This window comes from Somniosus microcephalus, chromosome 1, assembly GCF_052327205.1.
Source record: "Somniosus microcephalus isolate GS21.2 chromosome 1, FLI_Smic_1.0, whole genome shotgun sequence".
NCBI lineage: Eukaryota > Metazoa > Chordata > Chondrichthyes > Squaliformes > Somniosidae > Somniosus > Somniosus microcephalus.
Window position 1 is genome coordinate 433,517,541 of NC_140987.1, and position 12,583 is coordinate 433,530,123.

The 12,583-nt window shown below is 45.7% G+C and overlaps 1 protein-coding gene across 1 annotated transcript in view; it reads left to right on the forward strand.

Annotated features, from left to right (window-relative positions):
• Positions 1 to 489: 489 nt before the first annotated feature.
• Positions 490 to 12,583, forward strand: part of LOC147125296 (phosphatidylinositol 3,4,5-trisphosphate 5-phosphatase 2A-like) — a 168,968-nt gene continuing 156,874 nt past the window's right edge. The window contains exon 1 of the mRNA XM_086000790.1: positions 490 to 663. Coding sequence (XP_085856916.1) covers positions 521 to 663 — 143 coding nt within the window. The 5' untranslated portion in view covers positions 490 to 520. The remainder of the gene's footprint in view (positions 664 to 12,583) is intronic.

The window sequence follows — 12,583 nt, forward strand, 5'->3', positions numbered from 1 at the left end:
GTGAGTGGAAATGTTTATCATGTCACACCACTGTCAATGGCATACTTTTGAAGTGTAGTCATTGTTGTAATGTAGGAAATGCAGCAACCAATTTGCACACAGTAAAGTCCCACGAATAGCAAGGTGATAATGACCAGATAATCCATCTTAGTGATGTTGGTTGGGGGGTAAATATTCACCAGGACACCAAGGTGAACTTCCCTGCTCTTCTTCGAAATCGCGCCATGGGATCTTTTACGTCCACCTGAGAAGGCAGACAGGGCCTCGGTTTAACGCCTCATCTGAAAGACGGCACCTCTGACAGTGCGGCACTCCCTCAGTAAACTAGAATTTGTGCTCAAGTCTCAGGGGTGGGACTTGAACGCACAACCTTCTGACTCCGAGGCGAGAGTGCCACCCACTGAGCCATGGCTGACACGGTGACACAGCACTGGTGTAAATGGTTCTGACACCTATTGATGATGGTTCTTTTCTTTTCTTCCAGGGCTTCATTGATCAGTTTGCATTGGGAGTGGTCAGAATGGCTGCGGCAAGTCCGCCATGGTATCATTTGAACATCAGCCGAGCCCACGCTGAGGAACTGCTCGCCAAAGCCGGAATGGATGGGAGTTTCTTGGTGAGGGGCAGCGAGTCAGTGGTCGGAGCATATGCACTTTGTCTGCTGTAAGTATCTATTAATGAGCACATTCCACGAAAGGGCCAAGGGTTGTATTGGAGACTTCTGAAACAAATATTCTAGTACCTTGGCAACCATTTGTAATAATAATTCAACTTTATTGTCATTGCACAAGTACATGAACAACGAAATGTGATCTTGCAAGCTCCCATGACTGGGAGAAGCAAAGCCGCTGCGTCGGTGCGCGCCGCCATTCCATTTCCACCATTCCTCCTATCTTCAGCCCAACGCCCGGGCTTGCTCACCAGCCGCTCCTCCTTCCGTGACCTTTTCACCAACCGCCCCTCCTCGGGGCTCCTTCCGTGACCTTCTGCACCTGGTCTTCCCTGGTGGTCACCCCTCCAGGTACTAACCAGGCCTGGCTCTGCTTAGCTTCCAAGCCTTGACCAGTGACCCTGTCCCTAGTCCCAGGAACAGGGCTTTGGGGGTTTCCGGTTGCTGTTATAGTTTCCGATGAAGCAGAAGATGTTCATAATTGTGGTGAGAGCTGGGCTCATCGTTCTGATAAGTTTTCTTTCGTTGTCTTTAATTTGTAAATATGAGGATAACAAAAGAAAATAAGAAATGCAGGAGGAACCTTTTACTGAAAGGGTGGTAAGTGTGCAGGAACAGATTACCGGCACGGGTGGTGGAACAAGATATCTTTATGGGTTTCAAGAAGGAACTAAACAGGTTCTTGCCAACAAATGGGTTAATAGAAAACATCAGGGGAATAGTGTGGCTGGGTGAGCAAGATGGACCGATGGCCTCCTGCCTGAAACCGTTACGTGTTACTATGTAGAAATTAGGACTCTTTTCACGAGAGCTGAGAAAGTTGAGGGGCGATCTGATAGAAGGTCTTCAAGATTATGAAGGGCTATGATGAGGTAAGTTGTGATAGATGGTCTTCATTATTCAGCAAGATGGGTAACAAGAGGGCGCAATGTTAAAAATAATCATAAAAGGAATTTAAACGGAGTTTAAATAAAACATCTTTACACATTGGGCGGTTAGAATGTAGAATTCTCCACTACAAGTTCTTTTTGAAACAGAGCCCATAAATGGTCTTAAAAGGGAATTTAAAAATTGCTGAAGAAAGGGGAATATTAAAGGGTATGGGCAGCGAGCTGAAGGGCGGGATTAGACAAGCTGAATTGGATTCTCTTCCAATGCCCTAGTACTGCACCACCACATTCCCCTCGTTGGCACGGTGAGATCATGCCCTTAGCTCACCCTGCATGAGCAATGAGCCATGAGAAGGAGCCAGGGTCATGGCATCAGGTCAGACCTCGATCCATTCTCCCAGCAACAAACCCACCCTGGGGGAAAATCCTGGAGAAAGAGACTCAAGCCTCTCTTGGTAATTGTAACCCTCCAACCCTGGTAATATCCTTATGAGTTTAACTGTACCTTTACCATTGTATTTATTCCTATAATGGAGTGCCAAATCTACTCACAATATTCCAGGGTCTTCTGCAAGTTCATCATTGTCATTTTGATTTTCTATTCTATGCTTCTGGATATAAAACCAAGCATTGTGTTTGCCTTTTTTATGGGGCGGAACTTTCAACTTTGGCAGGAGGCGTAAAACGGGTGGTAGTCGATCAGCTCGTTATACACCCAGCCCGATATTTCTTTCCATTGAAATCTATAGAGCAACATTGACAGAACCCTTAATGTAGGTAATTTACCCTCAGCAGATGAGAGTTAGGAGCTAGATTGGAGGGAGATGAGGGCCGTGATTTCGCCTTCCGAGGCGAGTCTGGTGGGGTTGGGGTCGGTGGTGGGTCGCGACCTCACTGCTGGCTCCATCCTGCTCTGCAAAAAGAATTTTACGTTTTTTGGGCTTGTTAAGTCCACCCAGCACATTTCCCGGCCAATTGAAGGAAGCGGGTCTGATGATGTCACTTGATGATACGTCATCAGCCGGTTTCCTTAAAGGGACCATGCACAAATTGTTTTTCACAGTTGTGCTGTCGGTGTTCTACAGCATTGAGGTGCTGCAAACACTGACAATGACTGCACAGAGGTGCAGAGCTGCTCACAGGCTCTCCCATGACTCCCTCCATATGCTGATGGAGGGAGTCACAGCACGCAGGGAGGTCCTCTTCCCTTCCCATGGGCGGAAGAAACCTCCCCATGAGATCAATGCAACCTGGTTGCACATTACATAGGAGGGCACAAGCAGGGATGTGGTCAGGAGGACCAGGCTGCAGTGGCGCAAACCTTTCAATGATCTCAGTAGATCACAACATGTTACTGCAAAGCCACACTCAACCTCATCCTGCTGTGCCTCTCATCACATCCCTATCACGCTGCCTTCCCTACCCTACTCCTGCACATTGTTACTCACACCAACTTACCCTGCACCTCCACCCATCCCTCTCTATCTATATTATCACATCCCCATCTCACTAGCCACCCCTCACACTCACCCTCATCCTAGTCCAATCATACCAACTAACAACACACAAGGGTAGGCACTTGGGTGTTTTATGCTATGTTCATGAAATGTTTCTGTTAATGTGGTGTCAAACATTGAAAGCTTTATTTTCAACACTTTGAGTTCTTGGACAGATTTGTGTGCACCTTTGGAAGTGGCTTAGTGAGTTGCAGTGAATGGTGAGACATAACAGTACCCCCGCAATGGTCATGAGTGTGAAAGGAATGGCTTGGGCATTGTAGGGATGCTTTATGGTGTTGGTGCCAACCTGGCGCATCATGTGGCAGCCAGGGTGTACAGCTTCAAGTGAAGTAAATCTGGCCACGGTGAGGCCATCCCTGGCCTCCCGGGCAGCAATATGGTCAGGTGCTGATGCCCTGTGTCCTGTGCAGCATCAGGTGATTGTGGAGAAGGTTGGTGTTGTTGTTGGTGCTGCTGGTGTGCCCGGTGATGTTGGTGTTGGGACTGATCGTGTTGGGATTCTGAAGACCAAGGTGAGATTTTTTCAAGGGCACCGATGCTGACGGAATAGATGGCAGGTGAGGTTGAGATGACAGAAGCGATCTGTCAAAGGTGAGAGAGGTTGTTCCAATGAGGTGACACTGGATAGAGAGTTAGCACCAAACACTAGGGGGGAGAAATTCATTATTGTCCCATTTGAGGGCAGTAACCTTTGAAAGCTGCCACTAATGATTCCCAGCTTTCACGAAATTGGGGTTAGCGCTCCACTTCCTTCCTGGAGCGCTAAAGGATGCAGGCGGAGTGGGATGTGTGCAGCGCTGCCGCGATCCGAGGTTCCTTCCTTCCCTTAAAGGGAAAGGCCATCGCTGCAGGCTCTGCATTGTGAGCAGTTAGCTGGTCCCCGACAGCGGCCGCAATTCAGTTCAATCAACCCCATGCACTCCAGCAGAGTGCCGGGCTGATCGATTGTGGCCCAGGAGAAGCAAAAATAATTGACCAAAACCATTTCAAAAATTTAGGCACTTACCTCGGCAACCTTTAACTTTCACCCCCGAAGCGCCTGGTCTCCCGATCAACGCCTCCTGCAGCTGTCAGTATCATCGCCTGGCGATGCTGCAGGGGGCGGAACCGAAGTTCGAGTCTGGGGCGCTACTGGGGTGATGCGCACAGCGATGACGTCACGATCTCCAGGCGAAGCAGATCGGGGTGCAACGCCCTCCCAGAGGCACCAACGGGAGGCGCTAATATGCCCAATTTCTCCCCCTATGTGTCTTCCAAATGCAGTAAGTAACAGCTTCTAGCCTTGCAAAGCGAAGACCTATGAAATGGGAGCTTTTATAAACCGTTTGCAGCTGTCAAATGAAGAAATCATCACATGCTGACACAACACCCGACCTCCTTACCTGACGTGATCCCTGAGCAGCGTGTAACCCATGGGGGAACACGTAAAATTGAAAGGTAGGCATAAAATACTACTTAAGTGCCTCTAACAATATATCTAATGATGTCAATTGCCTCCCCTGCCGCTTGGTGTCGGGTCTGTTCAGCGACGACAGACCCGACATCTGGGAGACTAGTGTGTTGAGGTGGGTGGACAGCGGGTTCCCTACTTGCTGTAAAAAAAAAACATTTTCCCAGCTGACCCACCTCCAAACGGCCCCGCTGACCCCCCCACCCCGCCCCGAAAAATTCCAGCCGAGGCCTTTAGAAGCCCATGGGGGAGCTCGAGGGCCGTCACTGCCGCTTTCCAGGGGCTACCGTGACGTCACCTTTCCCATGGCAGCTTGGGAGGCTGGGAAATTCACCAGAGCACCGGGCCCTGCACCCCTGCTCTCCCCCACTGCCATTTCCATGTGGCGAGCGGGGAAGAAGAAGCCAGCGGCAGTCCCGGCAGGGAAAGAGAAATACCGGTTGGGCGATGACGCGGCAGTAGGCCTCACCGACCGCATTCTCCTTCATTCTTCGCTGCTATCCTGCGCAGTTTTGGGTCGGCTGGCAGAGGAGAATCCCAGCCATTGTGTACAAGCCGCGTAGTACCTGGATGATCAGCTGACGACTCCCGTTTCGTCTATTTAACTGAAATGTTTGGTGGCACTGAAGATGTATTTACCGAGCACCAACCTTTCTGTCAATATCTGTGTTTAAATATATGAATACGTCAGTCGGACTTTCAACTGCAGCAGGTGTGAACCAAATGTTTTATTTATGAAACCATTAAGTTCTAGTTATTGTGAAGGGCAATGTGCAATTTAAACAAAAGAACAATTATATGCGAGGTAAAATTTCTATTGAGTTCCATTTGATGTGTTTGTGTGCGTTTCATTAAAATTGTCACTGTGAATTCAAAATGGTATTCTTTAACTCTTAAACTGCCAACAGAGGCAGGAAAGCTATAGTTTCCACAGGCAAGCCATTTTTCAGTTCATGCATTGTAATGTAGAAAGAACGCCGCTATTACTGTAATAAAGGTGCTCAAAATGGTTGACTCTTAACTGCCCTCTGAAATAGTCTAGCAAGCCACTCGGTTATATTCAAGAAGGCAGCTCACTACCACCTTCTCGAGAGCAATTAGGGATGAGCAATAAATGCTGGCCTTGCCAGCGACGCCCACATCCCGTGAAGGAAATTTAAAAAAAACCATAAAATGCAAAGAAACACTCAAAACGTCATTTTAACCATAAAAGTATGAATATTTCTCCTCGCTCTGTCTGCCCTCCCCTAGTCTCGTTGCTCATTTCCCACTCTCCATCCCCCCTTCTCCACCATCGGTAGCCTCTCCTTCAACCAGCTTGCCCCTGGCCTTCAAAACCCTCGGCCTGAATGCCTCCAGCTTGTCACCTCCCCTCCTGCCTATGTAAGGTCTTACATTCATGCTTTTGAATTCCATGCCTCTAGATACAAACCCAAGATTGTGTTTGCCTTTGTTATGAGCTTATTTGCTTGCACGATCATCTTTACTGATCAGCATCTGCCCAAACTGCCCTGTCTATGTTCCTCTGCACTCTTTCAAAATCCTCATCACAATTTGCCATACCATTCCACTGACTATCAGCAGCAATTTTGATATTCTTCCTTCAATTCCTAAGCCCAGACCCTTTAATCTAAGACTCCTTGCCAGCACAGACCCATGTGGAACACTCACTACAACTTTCCAGCCTGAGAAACCTCCTTGAACCCCAGCTCTTGGCTCTCTGGCTGCTCCAACAATCCACGTCTATCCATGTGTCCACATACCCGTTGATTCAACATGCCATTATCTTTGCTAATGGTCTCTGTTGTGGTACTTTATCACATTATTTGTCAAGAGCCATATAAACCACACCCACTGCATTTCTATTATCTATCCTCTGTGCTACTTCAGAGGATTTTCTAAGGTTGGTCAAGAATGACTTTGTTGTGTATGTACCTTTAAGGGAATAACTGGTCTCAGACTGCAGTACCGGCAGTGACCACCCCTGTATAAAAGGCCCTAGCAGGCTTCTGTAGTTTCAGTTTCCAGGTTGCCTCCATTCAGTAAAGATTTGTTATAATCAACTCCTGCAGTCTGTGTCTCAATTATACACGGACATAATAGACTTACCGTTTAGAAATCCATGCTAACTGGCCCCAATTAACTTGCGTTTCTCCATCCCGTAGCCCAGGGCACTGAGGCCAATTGTAGCCTCTCAATCGTAGCCCCAGCATAGATCAGCTAACTATGCACGATGCAAAGATTGAACCAAGCTCACTCCTGGACCATGGGGCTTAGTTTCAAATGAGCTATTGGGAACCTCAGCTGAAAGAGATGAATATTTATTTAGTTTGTTCCTCTGAAACAGTACCAGCAAAGGCTAGATTGTTAGAAACGATTTTTTATTTTGTTTTGCAAACCCATTCAAATTAATCAAGGTTTTCTAGTTTCTCAAATTCAGTGTGACGCTGGGGAAGGATTTTTTTATTTGCAAAAACCAGTAACTGCCACTGGAAAAATGTGAGTTTCAGCGAGCCCACTGAAATATTTTCTTTGGGAAATTGGAAACTGAAACTCCAGCTGTCTAACCAGAGCAGTAGTCATGTCTGCTCTGCAGCACTCTTGTCAGTGGAGATAGTATTGTGACCTAGTTTTAAACACTCTATGGCATTTAACATTGACTGTTTTTTGGGTCTAATACTTCCTCTATAAAACAAAGATTGTCAGCTCTGATAACAGTATGCATTTCCTCAAACATTTACAAGCATCAGCTCCCCATTTGTTGATCATTTCCTTCTCATCATCATTTTGATTAATCTACGAGCAAGCACATTTTCTTTATTTCCCCCCTCAAAATAAGTAATCAGTTCAATCTCATTGAGCACATAAAGCTGGGCTGACACTCCAGTGCAGTGTTGAGGGAGTGTTGCACAGTCAGAGGTGCCGTCTTTCGGATGAGACGTTAAACCGAGGCCCCCTCTGCTCGCTCAGGTGGATGTAAAAGATCCCATGGCACTATTTCGAAGAAGAGCAGGGGAGTTGTCCCCAGTGTCCTGGTCAATAGTTATCCCTCATCTAACATAACAAAAACAGATTATCTAGTCATTATCACATTGCTGTTTGTGGGACCTTGCTGTGCGCAAATTGGCTGCTGCATTTCCCAACTGTGACTCCAGTTCAAAAGTACTTCATTGGCTGTAAAGCGCTTTGAGACGTCCAGTGGTCGTGAAAGACGCTATATAAATGCAAGTCTTTCTTTCTTTCATCGAATTGTATCAAAGCGCTTTATAACCAATGTATTACTTTTGAGTTGCTATCCCTGTTGTTGTGTGGACAAACAAAGCAGCCAATTTGTGCACAGTAAGGTTTCATAGAAAGCAAGTGAGTGGATGACAGTGCAACGAGGTAGGAATATAAACCAGTACACTGGAAGAACACTATGCTCTTCTTAGAATAGTGTCTTCGCATCTTTTACATCCACAAGACAGAGCTTCAGTTGAACACATCATCTGAAAGACAGCTCTCTAACAATTCTCAGTACTCCATACCTATATGCTCAGTTCTCAACAGTCTCTAACGGAGAGGTGAAGGCTCTTTCATCTAAGCTATGCAGATACTTTAGAGTACAAGGGAAATCAAGTGACTGAAAGTGTTTCACTCACACTTGGATGGAAAGGATGTGGTCATTTTAAAATGTGTTGAATGCTGCTTCCACTTAACTGTTTCCATGCTGGCTCCCCGAGTTAATATTTCTTTGCTCATAGTTTCCATTACTCATGCTATTTGATAATAATGTCATAAAATGGTTTACTTTGTAATCATTTTAGATGTGAATTGAAAACAAAATCTAACGAGAAAACAAAACCACCCCTTTTCTAGATTAAATGGCCACAAACAATTGTAAATTTGGGCCTAGAAATTCAATTGTTAGCGCCAGCCGCTAGCGCCTTAGGAGGAGGAGAAGTGGGGCGCGAAGCGGCTAGTGCCCGGGCGTGGCGCGATCTGTGCCTCTCGCGAACTTCAGTCAAGATTTAGCGACAGCGCAAAACCGTAGCGCCCGCTCAGCTGCGCGCGCAGATCCTGACGTCATTTCATGGTGCAACGCCCTTGATGCGCCCCGAACCGGAACTTCAGTGGCGCCCCCCGACATCTCTATCGGTGGCAGTGAAGGTGACGGTGGCTCTCAACTTCGATGCCACCGGCTCCTTCCAATCCGCTACTGGGGACATTGCCAATATCTCCCAGTTCACGGTACATTGCTGCATCCGCCAGGTGATGAATGCCTTCTTCAGAAGGAGACGTCAGTACATCTCCTTCCCCATGACCCTGGACAAGCAGCAAGAACATAAGAACATAAGAAATAGGAGCAGGAGTAGGCCAATCGGCCCCTCGAGCCTGCTCCACCATTCAATAAGATCATAGCTGATCTGATCCTAACCTCAAATCTACTATCACTCTCCATCCCACCCGAACCCATGTGATCTCCCGGGAGAGGCGAAAAACCAGATAAAAAACCCAATGGCCAATTTGGGAGAAAAAAATCTGGGAAATTCCTCTCTGACCCATCTAGGCGATCGAAACTCGTCCAGGAGATCACTCTGTCCCTGTATTTCCTACAGTACTTACCTTCTGTAACAGGTGATCTCCACCCCAGCCAGGAACAGGCCCAATTTACTCTTGAAGGACACCTAGCTGGCAGTCTGTTCGATGTCTCCACTAATCCCTGTGAATAGAACCATCTCCTGAAATCTAACACAGAATTAGAACACAAGAAGTAGGAGCAGGACCAGGCTACACGGCCCCTGGGCCCGCTCCGCTACCCACAGGGCCATGACCGTTCCGAACCTAGACTCATGTCCAATTTCCTGCCCGCTCCCCGTAACCCCTAATTCCCTTTACTTCTAGGAAACTGTCTATTTCTGTTTTAAATTTATTTAATGATGTAGCTTCCACAGCTTTCTGGGGCAGCAAATTCCACAGACCTACTACCCTCTGAGTGAAGAAGTTTCTCCTCATCTCAGTTTTGAAAGAGCAGCCCCTTATTCTAAGATTATGCCCCCTAGTTCTAGTTTCACCCATTATTGGGAACATCCTCACCGCATCCACCCGATCAAGCGCCTTCACAATCTTATATGTTTCAATAAGATCGCCTCTCATTCTTCTGAACTCCAATGAGTAGAGTCCCAATCTACTCAACCTCTCCTCATATGTCCACCCCCTCATCCCCGGGATTAACCGAGTGAACCTTCTTTGTACTGACTCAAGAGCAAGTATGTCTTTTCTTAAGTATGGACACCAAAACTGTATGCAGTATTCCAGGTGCGGTCTCACCAATACCTTGTACAACTGCAGCAATACCTCCCTGTTTTTATATTCTATCCCCCTAGCAATAAAAGCCAACATTCCATTGGCCTTCTTGATCACTTGCTGCACCTGCATACTAACTTTTTGAGTTTCGTGCAGCAGGACCCCCAGATCCCTTTGTACTACAGTACTTTCCAGTTTCTTGCCATTAAGATAATAACTTGCTCTATGATTTTTCCTGCCAAAGTGCATAACCTCACACCTTCCAGTATTGTATTCCATCTGCCAAATCTCTGCCCACTTACTTAGCCTGTCTATGTCCCTTTGCAGGTTTTTTATGTCCTCCTCACTCACTACTTTCCCTCCCATCTTTGTATCATCTGCAAACTTTGATATGTTACACTCGGTCCCCTCCTCCAAATCGTTAATATAGATTGTAAAGAGTTGGGGACCCAGCACTGCCCCCTGCGGAACACCACTAGTTACTGATTGCCAGTCTGAGAATGAACCATTTATCCCAACTCTCTGCTTTCTGTTAGATAGCCAATTCTCCACCCACGCCAGAATATTACCCCCAATCCCGTGATTTTTTATCTTGAGCAATAATCTTTTGTGTGGCACCTTGTCAAATGCCTTTTGGAAGTCTAAATACACTACCTCCACTGGTTCCCCTTTATCCACCCTGTATGTTACTTCCTCAAAGAACTCAAGCAAATTTGTCAAACATGACTTCCCCTTCATAAAACCATGCTGACTTTGTCCTATTAAATTATTTTTATCCAAATATCCCATTACTGTCTCCTTAATAATGGACTCTAAAATTTTACCAACCATAGATGTTAGGTTAACAGATCTATAGTTTCCAGCCTTCTGCCTACTACCCTTTTTAAATAAGGGTGTTACATTAGCAGTTTTCCAATCTGCCGGGACCTTTGCTGAGTCCAGGGAGTTTTGGAAAATTATTACCAATCTATCCACAATCCCTACTGCCACTTCCCTCAAGACCCTAGGATGTAAGCCATCAGGTCCAGGGGATTTATCCGCCTTGAGTCCCATTATTTTACTGAGTACCACTTCCTTAGTGATTTTTATCGTATTTAGCTCCTCCCCCCCGTGGAGCCCCCTGTTTGTCCAGTGTTGGGATATTCTTAGTGCCCTCTACCGTAAAGACTGATACAAAATATTTGCTCAGCGTTTTTGCCATTTCCATGTCTGTTTTTATATTTTTTGCTAATTTACTTTCATAATCTATCTTCCCTTTCTTAATCAATCTTTTAGTTATTTTTTTGCTGTCTTTTAAAGACTTCCCAATCTTCTATCCTCCCACTAGATTTGGCTACCTTATATGCCCTTGTTTTTAGTCGGATACTATCCTTAATTACTTTACTTAGCCACGGATACCTATCTTTTCTTTTACACCCTTTTTTCCTCAGTGGAATATATATTTTTTGGAAGTTGTAAAATAACTCCTTAAATGTACACCACTGATCATGTACCGTCTTACCCTTTAATCTATTTTCCCAGTCCGCTCTACTCAATTCCGCTCTCATACCTTCATAGTCTCCTTTATTCAAGCTCAGCACACTTGTTTGAGATCCAACCTTCTCACCCTCTAATTGAATATGGAATTCAACCATGTTATGGTCACTCATTCCAAGGGGATCCTTTACTAGGACATTTTTAATTAATCCTGTCTCATTACACAGGACCAAATCTAAGGTTGCTTGGCCCCTGGTCGGTTCAGTTACATACTGGTCAGAAACCCATCCCTAATACACTCAATTAACTCATCCTCAAGGCTGCCCTGCCCAATTTGATTTGTCCAGTTAATATGATAGTTAAAATCCCCCATAATTATAGCTGTTCCCTTATTACAAGCCTCAACTATTTCCTGATTAATACTCCGTCCAACAGAGTTGCAACTGTTTGGAGGCCTATAGACTACGCCCACTAGTGTTTTTTTCCCCTTATTATTCCTTATCTCCACCCAAACTGTTTCACTATCCTGATCCTTTGACCCAATATCATTTCTCTGTATTACAGTGATTCCTTCCTTTATTAACATAGCCACCCCACCTCCCCTTTCTTCCTGCCTGTCCTTCCTGATTGTTAAATAACTTGGTATGTTTAATTCCCAGTCATGGTCACCCTGCAGCCATGCTTCTGTAATGGCCACAAGATCATACCCATATGTAGTTATTTGTGCCGGTAACTCGTCCATTTTGTTATGAATGCTATGTGCATTCAGATAAAGAACTTTCAAATATGTTTTGTGACACTTAGTTCCTGCTTTTTCCCCTTTTACTACTTTACCTTTTACTCCATACCTTCTGTCCCTTCCTGACACGCTCTGGTTTTTAATTCCCCCACTGCTACCTAAGTCTATGACCTTCTCCGTTGTCATTTTTATTATTTGCTCTCTCGAAACCTCCCCCCCACTAATTAGATTTAAACCATCTCTACAGCCCTAGTTATATGATTCGCCAGGATTCTAGTCCCAGCACTGGCCAAGTGAAGTCCATCCCAACGGAACTGCTCCCTCCTGTCCCAGTACTGGTGCCAGTGTCCCAAGAAGCAAAACCCATTTTTCCCACACCAGTCTTTGAGCCACGCATTTAACTCTCTAATTTTATTTATCCTAGCCAAATTCGCTCGCGGCTCAGGTAATAATGAGGTTCTGTTTTTTAATTTGACCCCTAGCTGCTCATACTCCTTTAACAGAACCTTCTTCCTTGTCCTATCTACGTCGTTTGTACCAACATGGACCACG